The following is a 23,710-nucleotide window of genomic DNA, read 5'->3' on the forward strand; positions in this document are numbered from 1 at the left end:
CAGTAGCAGCCAGCAGCAGCAGCAGTAAAGTAGTAGCAGCAGCATAAGCCAGCAGTAGTAGAGCAGTAGTAGTAACAGCAAGAGTAGCTGCTGGTGCAGTAGCAGATAATCACAGTGGTATAGTAGCAGCAGCAAACAGTAGTAGTAGTAACAGCAGTAGTAGTAGTAGTAGCAGCAGCACAGCAGTAGTAGTAGTAGTTGCTAGCAGCAGCAGTAGTAGTAGTAGCAGCAGCAACAGCAGCAATAGTAGTAGTAGTAGTAGTAGTAGCAGTAGTAGCAACCGCACATAGCAGAGTGGTTGTTGCCAGCAGCAGCAGCAGTAGTAGTAGCAGCAGCAGCAGCAGCAGTAGTTGCAGCAGTAGCAGCAGGAGCAGCAGCACGCAGTAGTGGTAGTAACAGCAAGGTGCAGTAGCAGTAGCAGCAGCAGTAAACGTTAGTAGCCAGCAGTAGCAGCAGTAGTCGCTGGTAGTAGCTAGAAGCAGCAGCAGCAGTAGCAGCAGCAACAGCGGCAGCAGCAGCAGCAGCAACAGCAGTAGTAGTAGTAGTAGCATCAGCAGTAGTAGTAGCAGTAGTAACAGTTGTAATAGCAGTAGTAGCAGCAGCGGAAGCAGGTCGCAGTAGAAAAGGCTGCTGAGCAGTAGTAGTAGTAGTAGTAGTAGTAACAGCAGTAGTAGTAGTTGTGCAGCAGCTGCTGCTACAGCAGCAGTAGCAGTAGTAACAGCAGCAGTAGCAGTAGCAGCAGTTAAGTAGTAGCAGCAACAGCGCAGCAGTAACAGCAGTAACAGCAGCAGCAGCAGCAGCAGCGCAGCAGCAGCAGCCAGCAGCAGTAGAAAGGCAGCAGCAGCAGCAGCAGCAGCAGCAGCAGCAACGTTAGCAGCAGCAGCAGCTGGCAGCAGCAGCAGCAGCAAGCGCTGCTGCTGGCAGCAGCAGCAGCAGCAGCAGCAAATCGCTGCAGCAGCAGCAGCAGCAGCAGCGCTGTTGCAGCAGCAGCAGCAGCAGCAGCTCGTTGCAGCAGCAGCAGCAGCAAATCGTTGCAGCAGCAGTTGCCAGCAGCAGCAGCAGGAGCAGCAGCAGCAAATGTTGCGCAATACAGCAGTGCAGCAAGGCAGCGGTTGCATGCCTGCCAGCAGCAGCAGCAGCAAACGCTGCGCAGCAGCGTTGCCGCTGCAAAGGCAGCAGCAGCAGCAGCAGCAGCAGCAAATCGCTGGGCAGCAGCAGCAGCGTTGCCGTTGTTGCAGCAAACAGCAGCAGCAGCAGCAGCAGCAGCAGCAGCAGCAGCAGCAACATTGCAGCAGCAGCAGCAGCAACCGTTGCCAGCAGCAGCAGCAGCAACAGTAACGTTGCAGCAGCAGCAGTAGCAATAGCAAGCTGCTGCTGTAGCAGCAGCAGCGCAGGTGGTGGCAGCAGCAGCAGCAGCGGTGGTAGCTAGCAGCAGCAGCAGCGTTGTGGTAGTAGCAGCAGTAACAGTGAAGTAGTAGCAGCAGCAGCAGCAGCAGTAGCAAAGTAGCAACAGCAGTGAAGTAGTAACAGCAGCAGTAGCAGTAGTAGCAGTAGTAGCTGCTGCAGCAGTAGCAGTAGCAAAGTAACAGCAGCAGCAACAGCAGTGGCAGCAGCAGTGAGAAGCAGCAGCAACAGCAAGAGCAGTAGTGCTGCTGCTGCTAGCAGTAGTAGTAGTAACAGCAGTAGTAGCAGTAGTGTTGCTGTTGCAGCAGTAGCAGTAGGAGCAGCAGTATTAACAGCAAGAGAGCAGTAGCAGCAACTGATGAAGTAGCAGCAACAGCAAACGTTAGTAGCAGCAGCAGCAGCAGCTGCTGTGGCAGCAGCAGCAGTAGTGAAAGTAGCAGTAGCAACAGCAGTAGCAAAGTAGTAGCAGCAGCAGCAGCAGTAGTAGTAGTAACAGCAACAAGGGTAGCAAAGCAGGCAATATTAGTAGCAGTAGCAGTAAGCAGTAGTAGTGGCAGCCAAGTAGCAGCAGTAGAAAAGGCTGCTGTTACAGCAGCAGCAGCAGCAGCAAACAACAGCAGTAGTAGCAGTAGCATTAGTAACAGCTGTAGTAGCAGGTGTTGCTGCTGCTGCTAACAGCAGCAGCAGCAGCAGCAGCAACGGCAGCAGCAGCAGCAGCAGTGCCGCTGCTGCTAGGCAGCAGCAGCAGCAGCAGCAAGTGGTAGTGCAGTAGCAAAGCAGCAGCAGCGTTAAGCAACAGCCAGCAGCAGCAGCAGTAATCCAGCAGCAGCAGCAGGTAGCAACAGCTGTAACAGCGCAGCGTGGTAGTGGCAGCAAGGCGTGGCATCAGCAGCAGCAGTGGCAGCAGGTAACAGCAGCAGCAGCAGTGCCGTAGCGAAGCAGCAGCAGAAGCAGCAGCCGCCAGCAGCAGCAGCAGTGCTGCTGGTGAAGCAGCAGCAGTGTTGTTGCTGTGGCAGCAGCAGCAGCAGTAACAGCAGCAGCAGCAGCAGCTGCTGGTGGCAGCAGCAGCAGCAGTAGCAACACAGCAGCAGCAGCAGCAGCAGCAGTGGTAGTAGTAGTGGTAGCAGCAGCAGCAGTAGCAGTGGCAGCAGCAGCAGGTGCTGCTGCAGCAGGTAATGGTAACAGCAGCAGCAGCAGCAGCAGTGGTGCTGGCAGTAGCAGCAGCAGCAGGTGCTGCAATCACAGCAGCAGCAGCAGTAGCAAGCAGCAGCAGTAGCAGCCAAGCAGCAGCAGCGCTGCTGCTGCAGCAGCAGTGGTAGCAGCGCCAGCAGCAGCAGCAGCACAGCAATGCCAGCGTTGCCGCAGCAGCAGCAGCAGCAAACGTTGCTAACAGCAGCAGTAGCCGCTGCCGCCGTTACAGCAGCAGCAGCAAATCGGTTACAGCAGCAGCATGCCGCTGCCGTTGTTGGCAGCAGCAGCAGCCGCTGGCAGCAGCAGCAGCAGCAACGCTGCGCACAACAGCGTTGTTGCCGTTGCCGCAGCAGCAGCAGCAGCAGCAGCAGCAACGTTGCCAGCAGCAACGCTGCAGCAGCAGCAGCAGCACGTTGCCAACAGCGCAGCAGCAGCAGCAGCAGCAGCGCTGCTGCTGCTGCCGCCAGCAGCAGCAGCAGCAGCAACAAGTGCTAAGCAGCCAGTTGTTGCTAACAGGGCAAGTAGCTGCAGCAGCGCAGCAGCAGCATTAGCAACAGCAAACGTTCATAGCAGCTATAGCATTAGCAGCAGCAGCAGCAGCAACGATAATAGCGAGGTGGCAGTGAAGCAGTGTTAGCAGGTGGTGGCGAGCAGCAGTGGCAGTGGTGGCGGCAGCAGCAGCAGCAGCAGTGGTGGCGTGGTAGTAGCAGCAGCAGCGGCAGCAGTGGTGGTAGTGGTAGTGGTCAGTAGCCAGCAGCAGCAGCGGCAGTGGTAGTGAAGTGAGTGGTGTGCACACGCAGTGTTAGTAATGGCAGCAGCAGCAGTAGTAAGACTAGCAGCAGCAGTAGCAGTAATAAGCGGCAGCAGCAGTGAAGTAGTAGCAGCAGCAGGATTAGTTGTAGTGGTAGTAGAGCAGCAGCAGCAGTGGTAACAGCGTTGAGCAGCAGCAGCAGCGGTAGCTAGCAGCAGCAGCAGCAGTGGTACCGTAGTAACAGCAGCAGCAGCAGCAGCAAGCAGCAGCAGCAGCAGCAGCGGTGGTAGTGAACCCGGTAGCAGCAGCAGCAAAGCAGCAGCTGCTGCTGCTGAGTAGTAGCAGCAGCAGCAGCAGCAGTAACCTTGATATTGAAAGTAGCAGTAGCAGTAGCAACAAGTATGAAGCAGCAGCAGCAGAAAGGCAGCAGCAGTAGCAGCAGCAGTGAACAGCAGCAGCAGCACAGTGGTAGTGGTATTAGCAGCAGCACTGCTAGCAGTGATAGTAGCAGCAGCAGCAGCAGTAGTGGTAACAGCAGTAGTAGCAGCAGGAAGCAGCTGCTGCTGCAGTGAGTAGCAGTAGTAGTAGTAACAGCAGCAGTAGTAGTAGCAGCAACAGCAGCAGCAGCAGTAGTGGCATCAGCAGTAGCAGCAGCAGCAGTAACAGCAGCAGCAGCAGCAGAGCAGTGCTGCAAAAGGCAGTAGCAGCAATAGCAACAGCAGCAGCAGCAGCAGTGTTGAGCAAGGCTGCCGCCGCCACAGCAGCAGCAGCAACAGCAAACGCCGCTGGGCAAGGTTAAGCCGCCGCTGCTGGGCTGCCGCCGCTGTTGCTGCTGTTATGCAAATCGCTGCTGTTGCTGCTGTTGCCGCTGCCATGGCAGCAGCAGCAAAACTGCCGCTGCTGCTAAGTGGTTGCTGCCGCTGCTGGTTGCTGCTGCTGCTGCCGCTGCCGTCAAGGTTGTTACGTTGCTAAACAAGCTGCTGTTGTTGTTGCTCGCTAAGGTTTCGCGCCGCTGGGTCGCTGTTGTTGCTGTTAAAATCGGGCTGCTGCTAAGCAAATCGTTGCCAGCAGCAGCAGCAGCACACCGTCGCCAAATATGCCGCGCAGCAGCAGCAGCAGCCACAGCCTGGGCTTTGCCGCTGCTGCTGCAGCAGCAGCAGCAGCAAGGTTGCTAGCGCCAGCCATAAACAGCAGCTGCTGGGGCATCAACCGTTGCTGTTAAGCTGCCGTGGTTGCCACAGCAGTAAGTAGCAGCAGCAGTTGTTAAGTAGCAGCAGCAGTATTAGTAGTAGCCAGACCAGCAGCAGTGCAGTAGCAGCAGTATTTAGTAATAGGTAGTAGCAGTTGCTAGTGGTAGCAGCAGCAGCAGCAGTAGTAGTAGCAGTAGTAACAGCAGTAGTAGTAGCGAGCAGCAGTAGTAGCAGTAGTAGTAGTGCCAGTTGCCAGTAGTAGCAGTAGCAGCAGTATTAGGCAGTAGCAGCAGCATTAGTAATAGCTATAGCAGTAGTGGTAGTAGCAGCAGCAGACCGTTGGCAGCAGTGGTAGCAACAAGGCAAGTAGTAGTAGTAGTGCAGCAGCAGTAGCCAGCAGTGGTAGTAGCAGCAGTGCTGTAAGCAGCAGCAGCAGCAGCAGCAGCAGCAGCAGCATTAGTAATGCTGCTGGTGGCAGCAGCAGCAGCAGCGGGATACAGCAGCAGCAGCGTAAGCAGTGTAGTGGTAGCAGTAGCAGCAGTAGCGCAGCAGCAGTAGCAGCAGCAGGATTAGCAGCAGCAGCAGCAGTAGTAGCAGCAGTAACAGACCATTAGTAGTAGTAGTAGCAGCAAAAACAGCAGTAGCAGCAGCAGCAGCAGTAGTCGCGCCATAGTAGTAGTAGTAGTAACAGCAGTAGTAGTAGTAGTAGCATCAGCAGCAGTAGTAGCAGTAGTAAAGTTGTAATAGCAGCAGCAGCAGTAGTAGCAGAAGCAGTAGTAGCAGGCATCAGCGATAGCAGTAGCAGTAGTAACAGCAGCAACAGCAGCAGCAGCAGCAACAGAAGCAGTAGTGCAAAGGCAGCGGCAGTAGCAGCAGCAGCGCAGTGGTATTGGCAGCAGCAGCAGCGTTGCCAGCAGTAGCAGCAGCTGGTGGTAGTGGCAGCAGCAGCAGCAGCAGTAGCAGCAGCAGCGCTGCCGCTGTAGTGGTAGTAGTAATAGTAGCAGCAGCAATAGCAACGAGCAGCAACAGCAGCGTTACAGCCACAGCTGCTGCTGCTGTTGCAGTAGCAGTATAAATCGTTACAGCAGCAGCAGCAGCAGCAGCAGCAAGCAGTCGCTGTTGCTGCTGCCGTCAGCAGCAGCATGTTGCCGTTAGTAGCAGCAGCAACAGTTGCTGCCGCCGTCACAGCAGCAGCAACAGCAGTATAGCAGCAGGCAATCCGCGCAGCAGCAGCAGCAGCAGCAGCAGCAGCAAGCAGCAGCAATTGTGCGCAATCGTTCAGTGTAGTAGTAGTAACAGCAACAGCGAAGTAGTGCTGCAGTAACAGCAGTAGTAGTAGCAGCAGCATCAGCAGTAGTAGCAGCAGTAGTAGCAGCAGGTAATAGCGAGCAGCAGCAGCGCGGCAGCAGCAGCAGCAGCAGCAGTAGTAGTAGCAGCAGCAGTAACAGCAGCAGCAGCAGCAGCAGTGGTCAGCAGCAGCAGCGGCAGCAGTGGCCGGGCAGTAGTAGTGGCAGTGCAGCAGCATTAGTAATAGCGGTGCAGTAGCCAGTAGTAGTAGCAGCAGCATTAGTAGCAGCGGCGTAGCAGTAGCATTTATGACTAGCAGCAGCAGCTGGTAGCAGAAGCAGTAGCAGTAGCAGCAGCAGCAGCAGCAGTAGTAGCAGTAGCAGTAGCAGTAGTGCAGCAGCAGCAGTAGTGGTAGTAGGCAGCAGCAGTGGTAGCAGCAGCAGTAGTGGTAGCAGCAGTAGCAGTAGTGCAGTGCAGCGCAGCAGCAGCAGTTATAGCAGCAAAGCAGCAGCGGCAGCAGCAGTACAGCACAGCCGGCAGCAGCAGCAGTAGCAGCAGCAGGATTAGCAGTAGTAGTAGGAGCAGTAGTAGTAGTAGTAGTAGCAGCAGCAGTAAGTAGTAGCAGCAGCAGTAGTAGTAGTAGTAGTAGCAGTAGTAGTAGTAGCAGCAGGATTAGTAGTAGTAGTAGGAGCAGTAGTAGTAGTAGTAGTAGTAGCAGTAGTAGTAGTAGTAGTAGTAGTAGTAGTAGCAGTAGTAGTAGTAGCAGCAGGATTAGTAGTAGTAGTAGGAGCAGTAGTAGTAGTAGTGGCAGCAGCAGTAGTAGTGGCAGCAGTAGTGGTTCCACTCACATGCAGAGCCTCCTCTGAGCCTAGCACTCTGGAGTAGATCTCACAGATCCTCTTCTTCCTACAGGGGGCAACAACCATCTTTAAGGGTTAAGGAAGGGATAGGGTTAAACTCTTAATGCTGATAACATGCGTACTAGCATAGTATACACATGAGGAAGTGATGTAGAACACACTGTAGGGACTGAACATGAGAAACAGCCAGACAGATGTTTACCTCTCCTCTTTCGTCAGTCCACATAGCTTCCTGCACTTGCGGGCCAGGATGAAGCTAAGGCATAGGAACAGGAGAAATAAAGTTACAGTAATACCACTAAGTAAACCACAGTTTCTCATTCTCTATGGGTAATCATGTTGGGATACAGGAAACTAAAGTTATGTGTTTACCCCATAATGGCGGGCACAGTCCCATCGGGCTTTGTGTCATCCAGAGTCAAGCCAATGGGGGCCTCTTCCTCCTCGATCACCATAGTGCCACAGTACCCTGAGAGAGAGAGAGAGAGAGAGAGAGAGAGAGAGAGAGAGAGAGAGAGAGAGAGAGGAGAGAAAGGAGAAGGATGCAGGAGAGGAGGACAGGAAGAGAGGAGAAAGAGGATCAGGGATGAGGAGAGAGAGGATCAGGGATGAGGAGCGGAGAGGAGAGAGAGGATCAGGGATGCGGAGGAGAGAGAGGATCAGGGATGAAGAGAAGAGAAGAGGAGAGAGAAGATCAGGGATGCGGAGGAGGGGAGGAGGATCAGGGATGAGGAGAAGAGGAGATTATCACTCAAGTTCTCTCCATAGTAGACCATGCATTTGATGACAGAGCCCATGGAACTTCCTTCCATCCCTCCCTTGTTACCTTTCTTCCTCCAGAAGTTCTCTCTGTAGTAGACAATACATTTGATGACAGAGCCCATGGGGACCCTGTGGATCAGCTGGTTTCTGAGAGGGGGCAGCTCGGGGTTGAAGTGCATCTTCAAGTTCAGACCAGGAGGGGTCGCCACAATCACATACTTGGCCTGGGAGAAACAAAACACGAGTTGAGGCCTGTGTAGTATGTAGTGTGTAGTGTCTAGTGTGTAGTGTCTAGTGTGTAGTGTGTAGTGTGCAGTGTGTAGTGTGTAGTGTGCAGTGTGTAGTGTGTAGTGTCTACCCACTGGGCACACACTGTATGAATCGACATTGTTTCCACGTCATTTCAATGAAATTACACTGAAACAATGTGGAATAGGAGTTGAATTGAGGTCTGTGCCCAGTGGGTAGTGTGTACATCTCCAGTCCACCCCGGTGGCTAAGCAGCTCTATGCTACTGCTTAATGGGTTTTATCTGGGGGAGAGGATGTCGCCTGGACAGAGAGATGAAGACCAGCTTACTGACAACAATCCATCTGGCTTACACATATGTGCACGCGCATGCACACAAACACACACACACAAACAGGAAAATAACCTCACACTCAACGTCAACAAAACAAAGGAGATGATCGTGGACTTCAGGAAACAGCAGAGGGAGCACCCCCCTATTCACATCGATGGGACAGTAGTGGAGAGTGTAGTAAGTTTTAAGTTCCTCGGTGTACACATGACAGACAAACTTAATTGGTCCACCCACACAGACAGAGTGGTGAAGAAGGCGCAGCAGTGCCTCTTCAACCTCAGGAGGCTGAAGAAATTTGGCTTGTCACCAAAAGCACTCACAAACTTTTACAGATGCACCATCGAGAGCATCCTGTCGGGCTGTATCACTGCCTGGTACGGCAACTGCTCTACCCACAACCGTAAGGCTCTCCAGAGGGTAGTGAGGTCTGAGGCCAACATACTGACTCAACTCCAGCCACTTAAATAATGTAAAAATTGATGTAATAAATGTATCACTAGCCATTTTAAACAATGCCACTTCATATAATGTTTACATACCTTACATTACTCATCTCATATGTATATACTGTACTCTATACCATCTACTGCATCTTGCCATCTTGATGTAATACATGTATCACTAGACACTTTAAACAATGCCACTTTTATGTTTACATACCCTACATTACTCATCTCATATGTATATACTGTACTCGATACCGTCTACTGCATCTTGCCTATGCCGTTCTGTACCTTCACTCATTGATATATTTTTATGTACAAATTCTTCATTCCTTTACACTTGTTTGTATAAGGTAGTTGTTGTGAAATTGTTAGGTTAGATTACTCGTTGGTTATTACTGCATGGTCGGAACTAGAAGCACAAGCATTTCGCTACACTTGCATTAACATCTGCTAACCATGTGTATGTGACAAACAACATTTGATTTGAACACACGAACACACACACGAACATACACACTGTCAAAAGCTGTAGGAATTTACTGACAGGCAAACATGAATGTCTAAGGGGCTTTGTAAGCTCAGTGAGTTGTATGGTTGAATGAATGATTCCTAGAATGTTCCTGGAGTTCTAGAATGCAAATGTACAGCAGTCATAACATGGGCCACATCATGAGGTGCCACGTATTATGAACAAACAAGCTCTAGATGGCAGCATAGGCACAACCTGAAATCAGTAGGCTCCTACTCAGTGGAATGTGCTCTGACGAGATTGTAATTATGTTGATGGTTGCTCTCTCACTCACCTTGTATGTTTCCTTGTTGAGCGTCTCGACCTCGACCATGTCCCCTGTCTGGTCGATCTTGTAAACAGGAGACTCCATCTTGACCCGCTCACCCAGCTCTTTGGCCATACACTCACTGATCTGGCTGGAACCTCCCAAAAACTTCCTCTCCTGAAATGCAAATACAGTATCACCAGTCATATCAATCAGATACAGGCTAATAAGACCTGTTCCAGGAGGGTGCTACTCTGTGGCTGACCCTGTGCTGCTTCTAGTCTCATCTGTATTCCGCTTCGCTCCACAGGTAGTATCACATTTTCATTTCATTTCATTACAGTACAACGGTTTGATTTGTTTGATCGTAGCTAGCTACATAGCTAGCTACATAGCCGTCTTTGTATCAAAGATAATTGTGTAGTCTAGAGCGATTTTCTAGGTTAGCTAGCCAGCTATTGTCGTTCTTTTAACGCAACGTAACGTAATCAACACTGCTAGCTAGCCAGCTAGCCCCCGAATAGCAGCACTGTAGCCACTGCCAGCTAGCCTACAAAGTCAACAACGCAGCCACTGCCAGCTAGCCTACTTCAGCAGTACTGTATCATTTTAATCATTTTAGTCAATAAGATTCTTGCTACGTAAGCTTAACTTTCTGAACATTCGAGACGTGTAGTCCACTTGTCATTCCAATCTCCTTTGCATTAGCGTAGCCTCTTCTGTAGCCTGTCAACTATGTGTCTGTCTATCCCTGTTCTCACCTCTCTGCACAGACCATACAAATGCTCCACACCGCGTGGCCGCGGCCACCCTAATCTGGTGGTCCCAGCGCGCACGACCCACGTGGAGTTCCAGGTCTCCGGTAGCCTCTGGAACTGCCGATCTGCGGCCAACAAGGCAGAGTTCATCTCAGCCTATGCCTCCCTCCAGTCCCTCGACTTCTTGGCACTGACGGAAACATGGATCACCACAGATAACACTGCTACTCCTACTGCTCTCTCTTCGTCCGCCCACGTGTTCTCGCACACCCGAGAGCTTCTGGTCAGCGGGGTGGTGGCACCGGGATCCTCATCTCTCCCAAGTGGTCATTCTCTCTTTCTCACCTTACCCATCTGTCTATCGCCTCCTTTGAATTCCATGCTGTCACAGTTACCAGCCCTTTCAAGCTTAACATCCTTATCATTTATCGCCCTCCAGGTTCCCTCGGAGAGTTCATCAATGAGCTTGATGCCTTGATAAGCTCCTTTCCTGAGGACGGCTCACCTCTCACAGTTCTGGGCGACTTTAACCTCCCCACGTCTACCTTTGACTCATTCCTCTCTGCCTCCTTCTTTCCCTCCTCTCCTCTTTTGACCTCACCCTCTCACCTTCCCCCCCTACTCACAAGGCAGGCAATACGCTCGACCTCATCTTTACTAGATGCTGTTCTCCCACTAACCTCATTGCAACTCCCCTCCAAGTCTCCGACCACTACCTTGTATCCTTTTCCCTCTCGCTCTCATCCAACACTTCCCACACTGCCCCTACTCGGATGGTATCGCGCCGTCCCAACCTTCGCTCTCTCTCCCCCGCTTCTCTCTCCTCTTCCATCCTATCATCTCTTCCCTCTGCTCAAACCTTCTCCAACCTATCTCCTGATTCTGCCTCCTCAACCCTCCTCTCCTCCCTTTCTGCATCCTTTGACTCTCTATGTCCCCTATCCTCCAGGCCGGCTCGGTCCTCCCCTCCCGCTCCGTGGCTCGACGACTCATTGCGAGCTCACAGAACAGGGCTCCGGGCAGCCGAGCGGAAATGGAGGAAAACTCGCCTCCCCTGCGGACCTGGCATCCTTTCACTCCCTCCTCTCTACATTTTCCTCTTCTGTCTCTGCTGCTAAAGCCACTTTCTACCACTCTAAATTCCAAGTATCTGCCTCTAACCCTAGGAAGCTCTTTGCCACCTTCTCCTCCCTCCTGAATCCTCCTCCCCCTCCCCCTCCTCCCTCTCTGCAGATGACTTCGTCAACCATTTTGAAAAGAAGGTCGACGACATCCGATCCTCGTTGCTAAGTCAACGACACCGCTGGTTCTGCTCACACTGCCCTACCCTGTGCTCTGACCTCTTTCTCCCCTCTCTCTCCAGATGAAATCTCGCGTCTTGTGACGGCCGGCCGCCCAACAACCTGCCCGCTTGACCCTATCCCCTCCTCTCTTCTCCAGACCATTTCCGGAGACCTTCTCCCTTACCTCACCTCGCATATCAACTCATCCCTGACCGCTGGCTACGTCCCTTCCGTCTTCAAGAGAGCGAGAGTTGCACCCCTTCTGAAAAAACCTACACTCGATCCCTCCGATGTCAACAACTACAGACCAGTATCCCTTCTTTCTTTTCTCTCCAAAACTCTTGAACGTGCCGTCCTTGGCCAGCTCTCCCGCTATCTCTCTCAGAATGACCTTCTTGATCCAAATCAGTCAGGTTTCAAGACTAGTCATTCAACTGAGACTGCTCTTCTCTGTATCACGGAGGCGCTCCGCACTGCTAAAGCTAACTCTCTCTCCTCTGCTCTCATCCTTCTAGACCTATCGGCTGCCTTCGATACTGTGAACCATCAGATCCTCCTCTCCACCCTCTCCGAGTTGGGCATCTCCGGCGCGGCCCACGCTTGGATTGCGTCCTACCTGACAGGTCGCTCCTACCAGGTGGCGTGGCGAGAATCTGTCTCCTCACCACGTGCTCTCACCACTGGTGTCCCCCAGGGCTCTGTTCTAGGCCCTCTCCTATTCTCGCTATACACCAAGTCACTTGGCTCTGTCATAACCTCACATGGTCTCTCCTATCATTGCTATGCAGACGACACACAATTAATCTTCTCCTTTCCCCTTCTGATGACCAGGTGGCGAATCGCATCTCTGCATGTCTGGCAGACATATCAGTGTGGATGACGGATCACCACCTCAAGCTGAACCTCGGCAAGACGGAGCTGCTCTTCCTCCCGGGGAAGGACTGCCCGTTCCATGATCTCGCCATCACGGTTGACAACTCCATTGTGTCCTCCTCCCAGAGCGCTAAGAACCTTGGCGTGATCCTGGACAACACCCTGTCGTTCTCAAATAACATCAAGGCGGTGGCCCGTTCCTGTAGGTTCATGCTCTACAACATCCGCAGAGTACGACCCTGCCTCACACAGGAAGCGGCGCAGGTCCTAATCCAGGCACTTGTCATCTCCCGTCTGGATTACTGCAACTCGCTATTGGCTGGGCTCCCTGCCTGTGCCATTAAACCCCTACAACTCATCCAGAACGCCGCAGCCCGTCTGGTGTTCAACCTTCCCAAGTTCTCTCACGTCACCCCGCTCCTCCACTCTCTCCACTGGCTTCCAGTTGAAGCTCGCATCCGCTACAAGACCATGGTGCTTGCCTACGGAGCTGTGAGGGGAACGGCACCTCAGTACCTCCAGGCTCTGATCAGGCACTACACCCAAACAAGGGCACTGCGTTCATCCACCTCTGGCCTGCTCGCCTCCCTACCACTGAGGAAGTACAGTTCCCGCTCAGCCCAGTCAAAACTGTTCGCTGCTCTGGCCCCCCAATGGTGGAACAAACTCCCTCACGACGCCAGGACAGCGGAGTCAATCACCACCTTCCGGAGACACCTGAAACCCCACCTCTTTAAGGAATACCTAGGATAGGATAAAGTAATCCTTCTCACCCCCCCCCTTAAAAGATTTAGATGCACTATTGTAAAGTGGCTGTTCCACTGGATGTCATAAGGTGAATGCACCAATTTGTAAGTCGCTCTGGATAAGAGCGTCTGCTAAATGACTTAAATGTAAATGTTAAATGACCCTGTGCTGCTTCTAGTCTCTCATCTGTGGCTGACCCTGTGCTGCTTCTAGTCTCTCATCTGTGGCTGACCCTGTGCTGCTTCTAGTCTCTCATCTGTGGCTGACCCTGTGCTGCTTCTAGTCTCTCATCTGTGGCTGACCCTGTGCTGCTTCTAGTCTCTCATCTGTGTGATTTCCAGGGGGTTGGGAAAAACACAAGACAGCAGAAGACACATTTGTCACAGTGGACAATAAAGTTGTAACGCTAGGATAAACATCAAATTATACTCTATTCATTATCAGTGTAGTGCATTACTTTTGACAAGATTTTGACAGTGTAAGATTTAGTATTCTCTACGGGCTGAGTGTGTGAAACTTTTTGCATCAGTGCCAGATTTACACCCTATGAGACATAAACTAGCTATTCTGGTCCTTCTTCTGCCTCCACAAAAATACCTCAAACTCAGTCTAAGACAGCCAGCCCCCTGGGACAGTTGATTGATGCAGCTGAGGTGAACAGTAGTTGTACATTTGGGCGGTGGCCCTTTTTTAATCTAGGCTGGCTTTAGGATACTTCAGTAGAACAACACGCAGGAGGTGTTTTGGAACCAATCAGGTAGAGGGGGTGGATTGGACTGGAACCAGTCAGGCAGGGGGGTGGATTGGACTGGAACCAGTCAGGCAGAGGGGTGGATTGGACTGGAACCAATCAGGTAGAGGGGGTGGATTGGACTGGAACCAGTCAGGCGGGGGGGTGGATTAGACTGGAACCAGTCAGGCAGGGGGGTGGATTGGAAAGTGAGCGTGGGTCACATTACAATGTAAACAAAGCTTAGTCCTGGTTAGTGTAAACTTTCCTCAGTTAACTTTGTAGACCCGTCATTTCTGATAAATTGACTTGGCTGGAGAGGGAGGAGACTCGAGGCCATATTGTGGCCGAAGTAACACATTTAATACAGAATTCTTCTGGGTACATGCATTTACATTCAATATGCAAGAAGCGAGAGCAAGTTACATCTCAGATGGAAGGACATAATACAACATGAATAGCAGGGCATTTCCTCCTACAGTTTGGTGTCAAAAGCTAATGGTTCAAAGACCTAATGGCTCAAAGACCTAATGGCTCAAAGACCTAATGGCTCAAAGGCCTCAAAGACATAATGGCTCAAAGGCCTAATGGCTCAAAGACATAATGGCTCAAAGGAATAATGGCTCAAAGACCTAATGGCTCAAAGACCTAATGGCTCAAAGTCCTAATGGCTCAAAGACATACTGGCTCAAAGTCATACTGGCTCAAAGGCCTAATGGCTCAAAGGCCTAATGGCTCAAAGACCTAATGGCTCAAACCTAATGGCTCAAAGACCTAATGGCTCAAAGACCTAATGGCTCAAATGCCTAATGGCTCAAAGACCTAATGGCTCAAAGTCATAATGGCTCAAAGGCCTAATGGCTCAAAGGCCTAATGGCTCAAAGACCTAATGGCTCAAAGACCTAATGGCTCAAAGTCATAATGGCTCAAAGGTCAAGTCTCAAGATGATATAGTCATTCGGAATTCCATAAACATGCATCATTACAGACTTTAGTTGATATGAAACTGATACAACTTTCAGTATAACAATGTGAACATTTAAACATCTTCTACTTTGTCAGGTTATCCGGTACAGTGTGAAATTCAGCATCTTGAGCCAGTTTATGGTTGGATTGTCATGAGTTGATGCCTCTGAGAATTCTGTTTCCTGTGCGATCTGAGGCGCACAGAAAGATGGAAAACAACCTGTTTACTTTAGAGTTTAGAGCATTCTAAGTTGTGCGAGCAATTAATTAGGTTACTCATGATATGATTGTAAGCAAAGAGGTGAGGATATAACCTCGTCCCAGGTTATTGTGCACAGCGAATATAAGCCTGGTATATCAACAACTCAAAGCTGGCCAAAGTGGGAGTGACCTACTGAGTAAAGTATTTGTCATCATTTCATTTTAGGGAATCACATGACTGTGAGACGTGGCTCTGTGCTTGTGGTGTGCTAGTGTATGGGGTGGGTTAGGGGAAAGGTGTTGCTAGATTAAGCCAATGCCTATGCCCCGGGAGTTTGGTCATAGAGCTCTATTTTCATGTCATCCGACCAAAGCACCGGTTCCAATCCAAGTGCCAATGCTGTTTAGCAAACTCCAGGCATTTACATTTGTTGGATGACATGAAAATAGAGCTCTTTGGCCACGGACACCAGTGGTGGGTTTTGTGTCGAAATGTGAATGTATGAGCAGAAAATAACCCAATATCTACTGTAAAATATGGTGGTGGATTGTTTACAGTGCCTTGCGAAAGTATTCGGCCCCCTTGAACTTTGCGACCTTTTGCCACATTTCAGGCTTCAAACATAAAGATATAAAACTGTATTTTTTTGTGAAGAATCAACAACAAGTGGGACACAATCATGAAGTGGAACGACATTTATTGGATATTTCAAACTTTTTTAACAATTCAAAAACTGAAAAATTGGGCGTGCAAAATTATTCAGCCCCTTTACTTTCAGTGCAGCAAACTCTCTCCAGAAGTTCAGTGAGGATCTCTGAATGATCCAATGTTGACCTAAATGACTAATGATGATAAATACAATCCACCTGTGTGTAATCAAGTCTCCGTATAAATGCACCTGCACTGTGATAGTCTCAGAGGTCCGTTAAAAGCGCAGAGAGCATCATGAAGAACAAGCGCAGACGAAGGATATCAAGGATCTGGAAGGATTCTATATGGAGGAATGGTCTAATGTCCCTCTCAGGCTCAGAAAAAGGCTCAGTGCCGTTATCCTCGCAAGGTAAGGTATTGCAAACAGGGTGTCAATCATTTTGCCTCCTACTTTTTGAGAAAAATTGGTTTACTTGTTAAACAATATCTCTTTCTCTGAGCAATTTCATTAGTATAAAATAATATATTTCCAAATGTTTTGAGCATGCAATATAGCTCAGTATTTGAATTGTTTATTTTATACATAATTTGTGCTCATCTTTATCAATGGTGTCAAATTTTTTAAAACTTTATTTAACTAGGCTTGTCAGTTAAGAACAAATTCTTATTTACAATGACGGTCTACCGGGGAACAGGGGCAGAATGACAGATTTTTACCTTGTCAGCTCTGGGATTTGATCCAGAAACCTTCAGTTACTAGTCCAACGCTTTAACCACTAGAATACCTAGCAAGCGCTCCAGTAGGTATATCTCACGGGTCATCCCCAAAGCCAACACCTCATTTGGCCGCATTTCCTTCCAGTTCGCTGCTGCCAATGACTGGAACGAATAGCAAAAATCGCTGATGCTGGAGACTTATATTTCCCTCACTAACTTTAAACATCAGCTATCTGAGCAGCTAACCGATCGCTGCAGCTGTACATAGTCCATCTGTAAATAGCCCATCCAATCTACTAACCTCATCCCCATATTGTTTTTATTTACTTTTCTGCTCTTTTGCACACCAGTATTTCTACTTGCACATCATCATCTGCACATCTATCACTCCAGTGTTAATTTGCTAAATTGTAATTACTTCGCTACTATGGCCTGTTTATTGCCTTACCTCCTCACGCCATTTGCACACACTGTATATAGACTTTATTTTTTCTATTGTGTTATTGACTGTAGGCTTGTTTGTTCCATGTCTAACTCTGTGTTGTTGTATGTGTCGAACTGCTTTGCATTATCTTGGCCAGGTCGCTGTTGTAAATGAGAACTCGTTCTTAACTAGCCTACCTGGTTAAATAAAGGTGAAATAAAAAATAAAACCTGCCGTGAGAAAAAATGTCAATACTTTCAGACCCTACTGTATATGCAGTGCAACCTCATATGCAACTATGCTATGCATAGCATGCATTAAAATCGACTTCAAAAGGGGAGAAGCACACTCTTGAGAGCTAATTTTAGCACTCACATGCTTTTCTATTGCTCTACCTTCTATTGCTCTACCACACTGAATCAATACATTAAAAATAGCGAGTCTGGACTCAGATCTTGAACACAGAACTGGAGCTTCTGTCAAAACCGGAGCCAGAGAACAGGCAGACCAAACAGGAAATGAAAGTGGGTGACCTCACAACAACATCCTCTAATTACCCCAATGTGTCACAATCCTCCGTCACCTAGGCAATGGGGCCATCCCAAAGTAAACAAGAAGAATGGTGTCTCCCTGGGATCTGAATAACAGCCATGTGGAGAGAGGGATTATGCCTCTAAATGAAGGTGGAAGGAACGCCCTGGAACAGCCATGTGGATGGAGGGATTATGTTCCTAAATGAAGGAGCAGGAACAGCCACGTGGAGGGAGGGATTATGGTAATAAATGAAGGAGCAGGAACAGCCATGTGGAGGGAGGGATTATGGTCCTGAATGAAGGAGCAGCCACATGGAGGGAGGGATTATGTTCCTGAATGAAGGAGCAGGAACATGGAGGGAGGGATTATGTTCCTGAATGAAGGAGCAGGAACAGCCACATGGAGGGAGGGATTATGGTCCTGAATGAAGGAGCAGGAACAGCCACGTGGAGGGAGGGATTATGTTCCTAAATGAAGGAGCAGGAACAGCCATGTGGAGGGAGGGATTATGTTCCTGAATGAAGAAGCAGCCACATGGAGGGAGGGATTATGTTCCTGAATGAAGGAGCAGGAACAGCCATGTGGAGGGAGGGATTATGGTAATAAATGAAGGAGCAGGAACAGCCATGTGGAGGGAGGGATTATGTTCCTAAATGAAGGAGCAGGAACAGTCATGTGGAGGGAGGGATTATGTTCCTAAATGAAGGAGCAGGAACAGTCATGTGGAGGGAGGGATTATGGTCCTAAATGAAGGAGCAGGAACAGTCATGTGGAGGGAGGGATTATGTTCCTAAATGAAGGAGCAGGAACAGTCATGTGGAGGGAGGGATTATGGTCCTAAATGAAGGAGCAGGAACAGCCACGTGGAGGGAGGGATTATGTTCCTAAATGAAGGAGCAGGAACAGTCATGTGGAGGGAGCGATTATGGTAATAAATGAAGGAGCAGGGACAGCCATGTGGAGGGAGGGATTATGGTCCTAAATGGGGGAGCAGGGAATGACCAGGGTCAGCCATATGGAGGGATTATGTTCCTAAATGAAGGAGCAGGAACAGCCATGTAGAGGGAGGGATTATGTTCCTAAATGAAGGAGCAGGAACAGCCATGTGGAGGGAGGGATTATGGTCCTAAATGGGGGAGCAGGGAATGACCAGGGTCAGCCATATGGAGGGATTATGTTCCTAAATGAAGTAGCAGGGAACAGTCATGTGGAGGGAGGGATTATGGTCCTAAATGAAGGAGCAGGAACAGTCATGTGGAGGGAGGGATTATGGTCCTAAATGGGGGAGCAGGGAATGACCAGGGTCAGCCATATGGAGGGATTATGTTCCTAAATGAAGGAGCAGGAACAGTCATGTGGAGGGAGGGATTATGGTCCTAAATGGGGGAGCAGGGAATGACCAGGGTCAGCCATATGGAGGGATTATGTTCCTAAATGAAGGAGCAGGGAACAGTCATGTGGAGGGAGGGATTATGTTCCTAAATGAAGGAGCAGGAACAGCCATGTGGAGGGAGGGATTATGGTCCTAAATGGGGGAGCAGGGATTGACCAGGGTCAGCCATATGGAGGGATTATGTTCCTAAATGAAGGAGCAGGAACAGCCATGTAGAGGGAGGGATTATGTTCCTAAATGAAGGAGCAGGAGCAGTCATGTGGAGGGAGGGATTATGTTCCTAAATGGAGCAGGAACAGTCATGTGGAGGGAGGGATTATGGTCCTAAATGAAGGAGCAGGAACAGTCATGTGGAGGGAGGGATTATGTTCCTAAATGAAGGAGCAGGAACAGTCATGTGGAGGGAGGGATTATGGTCCTAAATGAAGGAGCAGGAACAGCCACGTGGAGGGAGGGATTATGTTCCTAAATGAAGGAGCAGGAACAGTCATGTGGAGGGAGCGATTATGGTAATAAATGAAGGAGCAGGGACAGCCATGTGGAGGGAGGGATTATGGTCCTAAATGGGGGAGCAGGGAATGACCAGGGTCAGCCATATGGAGGGATTATGTTCCTAAATGAAGGAGCAGGAACAGCCATGTAGAGGGAGGGATTATGTTCCTAAATGAAGGAGCAGGAACAGCCATGTGGAGGGAGGGATTATGGTCCTAAATGGGGGAGCAGGGAATGACCAGGGTCAGCCATATGGAGGGATTATGTTCCTAAATGAAGTAGCAGGGAACAGTCATGTGGAGGGAGGGATTATGGTCCTAAATGAAGGAGCAGGAACAGTCATGTGGAGGGAGGGATTATGGTCCTAAATGGGGGAGCAGGGAATGACCAGGGTCAGCCATATGGAGGGATTATGTTCCTAAATGAAGGAGCAGGAACAGTCATGTGGAGGGAGGGATTATGGTCCTAAATGGGGGAGCAGGGAATGACCAGGGTCAGCCATATGGAGGGATTATGTTCCTAAATGAAGGAGCAGGAACAGCCATGTAGAGGGAGGGATTATGTTCCTAAATGAAGGAGCAGGAACAGCCATGTGGAGGGAGGGATTATGGTCCTAAATGGGGGAGCAGGGAATGACCAGGGTCAGCCATATGGAGGGATTATGTTCCTAAATGAAGTAGCAGGGAACAGTCATGTGGAGGGAGGGATTATGGTCCTAAATGAAGGAGCAGGAACAGTCATGTGGAGGGAGGGATTATGGTCCTAAATGGGGGAGCAGGGAATGACCAGGGTCAGCCATATGGAGGGATTATGTTCCTAAATGAAGGAGCAGGAACAGTCATGTGGAGGGAGGGATTATGGTCCTAAATGGGGGAGCAGGGAATGACCAGGGTCAGCCATATGGAGGGATTATGTTCCTAAATGAAGGAGCAGGGAACAGTCATGTGGAGGGAGGGATTATGTTCCTAAATGAAGGAGCAGGAACAGCCATGTGGAGGGAGGGATTATGGTCCTAAATGGGGGAGCAGGGATTGACCAGGGTCAGCCATATGGAGGGATTATGTTCCTAAATGAAGGAGCAGGAACAGCCATGTAGAGGGAGGGATTATGTTCCTAAATGAAGGAGCAGGAACAGCCATGTGGAGGGAGGGATTATGGTCCTAAATGGGGGAGCAGGGAATGACCAGGGTCAGCCATATGGAGGGATTATGTTCCTAAATGAAGGAGCAGGGAACAGTCATGTGGAGGGAGGGATTATGGTCCTAAATGAAGGAGCAGGAGCAGTCATGTGGAGGGAGGGATTATGGTCCTAAATGGGGGAGCAGGGAATGACCAGGGTCAGCCATATGGAGGGATTATGTTCCTAAATGAAGGAGCAGGGAACAGTCATGTGGAGGGAGGGATTATGGTCCTAAATGAAGGAGCAGGAACAGCCATGTGGAGGGAGGGATTATGGTCCTAAATGGGGGAGCAGGGAATGACCAGGGTCAGCCATATGGAGGGATTATGTTCCTAAATGAAGGAGCAGGAACAGTCATGTGGAGGGAGGGATTATGTTCCTAAATGAAGGAGCAGGAACAGTCATGTGGAGGGAGGGATTATGGTCCTAAATGAAGGAGCAGGAACAGTCATGTGGAGGGAGGGATTATGTTCCTAAATGAAGGAGCAGGAACAGTCATGTGGAGGGAGGGATTATGGTCCTAAATGAAGGAGCAGGAACAGCCACGTGGAGGGAGGGATTATGTTCCTAAATGAAGGAGCAGGAACAGTCATGTGGAGGGAGGGATTATGGTAATAAATGAAGGAGCAGGAACAGCCATGTGGAGGGAGGGATTATGGTCCTAAATGGGGGAGCAGGGAATGACCAGGGTCAGCCATATGGAGGGATTATGTTCCTAAATGAAGGAGCAGGAACAGCCATGTAGAGGGAGGGATTATGTTCCTAAATGAAGGAGCAGGAACAGCCATGTGGAGGGAGGGATTATGGTCTTAAATGGGGGAGCAGGGAATGACCAGGTTCAGCCATATGGAGGGATTATGTTCCTAAATGAAGGAGCAGGGAACAGTCATGTGGAGGGAGGGATTATGGTCCTAAATGAAGGAGCAGGAACAGTCATGTGGAGGGAGGGATTATGGTAATAAATGAAGGAGCAGGAACAGTCATGTGGAGGGAGGGATTATGGTAATAAATGAAGGAGCAGGAACAGTCATGTGGAGGGAGGGATTATGGTAATAAATGAAGGAGCAGGAACAGTCATGTGGAGGGAGGGATTATGTTCCTAAATGAAGGAGCAGGAACAGTCATGTGGAGGGAGGGATTATGGTAATAAATGAAGGAGCAGGAACAGTCATGTGGAGGGAGGGATTATGGTCCTAAATGGGGGAGCAGGAACAGCCATGTGGAGGGAGGGATTATGGTAATAAATGAAGGAGCAGGAACAGCCATGTGGAGGGAGGGATTATGTTCCTAAATGAAGGAGCAGGAACAGTCATGTGGAGGGAGGGATTATGTTCCTAAATGAAGGAGCAGGAACAGTCATGTGGAGGGAGGGATTATGGCCCTAAATGAAGGAGCAGGAACAGTCATGTGGAGGGAGGGATTATGTTCCTAAATGAAGGAGCAGGAAGTCATGTGGAGGGAGGGATTATGGTCCTAAATGAAAGAGCAGGAACAGCCACGTGGAGGGAGGGATTATGTTCCTAAATGAAGGAGCAGGAACAGTCATGTGATTATGGTAATAAATGAAGGAGCAGGAACAGCCATGTGGAGGGAGGGATTATGGTCCTAAATGGGGAGCAGGGAATGACCAGGGTCAGCCATATGGAGGGATTATGTTCCTAAATGAAGGAGCAGGAACAGCCATGTAGAGGGAGGGATTATGTTCCTAAATGAAGGAGCAGGAACAGCCATGTGGAGGGAGGGATTATGGTCCTAAATGGGGGAGCAGGGAATGACCAGGGTCAGCCATATGGAGGGATTATGTTCCTAAATGAAGGAGCAGGGAACAGTCATGTGGAGGGAGGGATTATGGTCCTAAATGGGGGAGCAGGGAATGACCAGGGTCAGCCATATGGAGGGATTATGTTCCTAAATGAAGGAGCAGGGAACAGTCATGTGGAGGGAGGGATTATGGTAATAAATGAAGGAGCAGGAACAGCCATGTGGAGGGAGGGATTATGGTCCTAAATGGGGGAGCAGGGAATGACCAGGGTCAGCCATATGGAGGGATTATGTTCCTAAATGAAGGAGCAGGAACAGCCATGTAGAGGGAGGGATTATGTTCCTAAATGAAGGAGCAGGAACAGCCATGTGGAGGGAGGGATTATGGTCCTAAATGGGGGAGCAGGGAATGACCAGGGTCAGCCATATGGAGGGATTATGTTCCTAAATGAAGGAGCAGGGACCAGTCATGTGGAGGGAGGGATTATGGTCCTAAATGAAGGAGCAGGAACAGTCATGTGGAGGGAGGGATTATGGTCCTAAATGGGGGAGCAGGGAATGACCAGGGTCAGCCATATGGAGGGATTATGTTCCTAAATGAAGGAGCAGGGAACAGTCATGTGGAGGGAGGGATTATGGTCCTAAATGAAGGAGCAGGAACAGTCATGTGGAGGGAGGGATTATGTTCCTAAATGAAGGAGCAGGAACAGTCATGTGGAGGGAGGGATTATGGTAATAAATGAAGGAGCAGGAACAGCCATGTGGAGGGAGGGATTATGGTCCTAAATGGGGGAGCAGGAACAGCCATGTGGAGGGAGGGATTATGGTAATAAATGAAGGAGCAGGAACAGCCATGTGGAGGGAGGGATTATGGTCCTAAATGGGGGAGCAGGGAATGACCAGGGTCAGCCATATGGAGGGATTATGTTCCTAAATGAAGGAGCAGGGAACAGTCATGTGGAGGGAGGGATTATGGTCCTAAATGAAGGAGCAGGAACAGTCATGTGGAGGGAGGGATTATGATCCTAAATGGGGGAGCAGGAACAGCCATGTGGAGGGAGGGATTATGGTAATAAATGAAGGAGCAGGAACAGCCATGTGGAGGGAGGGATTATGGTCCTAAATGGGGGAGCAGGAACAGCCATGTGGAGGGAGGGATTATGGTAATAAATGAAGGAGCAGGAACAGCCATGTGGAGGGAGGGATTATGGTAATAAATGAAGGAGCAGGAACAGCCATGTGGAGGGAGGGATTATGTTCCTAAATGAAGGAGCAGGAACAGTCATGTGGAGGGAGGGATTATGTTCCTAAATGAAGGAGCAGGAACAGTCATGTGGAGGGAGGGATTATGGCCCTAAATGAAGGAGCAGGAACAGTCATGTGGAGGGAGGGATTATGTTCCTAAATGAAGGAGCAGGAACAGTCATGTGGAGGGAGGGATTATGGTCCTAAATGAAGGAGCAGGAACAGCCACGTGGAGGGAGGGATTATGTTCCTAAATGAAGGAGCAGGAACAGTCATGTGGAGGGAGCGATTATGGTAATAAATGAAGGAGCAGGAACAGCCATGTGGAGGGAGGGATTATGGTCCTAAATGGGGGAGCAGGGAATGACCAGGGTCAGCCATATGGAGGGATTATGTTCCTAAATGAAGGAGCAGGAACAGCCATGTAGAGGGAGGGATTATGTTCCTAAATGAAGGAGCAGTAACAGCCATGTGGAGGGAGGGATTATGGTCCTAAATGGGGGA

General features: G+C 49.8%; 1 protein-coding gene across 1 annotated transcript in view; it reads right to left on the reverse strand.

Annotated features, from left to right (window-relative positions):
• LOC115121723 (amine oxidase [flavin-containing]) overlaps positions 1-23,710 on the reverse strand; it is a 95,862-nt gene that overhangs the window by 10,299 nt on the left and 61,853 nt on the right. The window contains exons 7-11 of the mRNA XM_065015728.1: positions 9,278-9,427; positions 7,510-7,669; positions 7,056-7,152; positions 6,886-6,939; positions 6,672-6,729 (exon numbers count right to left, since the gene is read on the reverse strand). Of these exons, the coding sequence (XP_064871800.1) occupies positions 6,672-6,729; positions 6,886-6,939; positions 7,056-7,152; positions 7,510-7,669; positions 9,278-9,427 (519 nt within the window). The remainder of the gene's footprint in view (positions 1-6,671; positions 6,730-6,885; positions 6,940-7,055; positions 7,153-7,509; positions 7,670-9,277; positions 9,428-23,710) is intronic.

The sequence above is a fragment of the Oncorhynchus nerka genome, linkage group LG3 (assembly GCF_034236695.1).
Source record: "Oncorhynchus nerka isolate Pitt River linkage group LG3, Oner_Uvic_2.0, whole genome shotgun sequence".
Classification (NCBI taxonomy): domain Eukaryota; kingdom Metazoa; phylum Chordata; class Actinopteri; order Salmoniformes; family Salmonidae; genus Oncorhynchus; species Oncorhynchus nerka.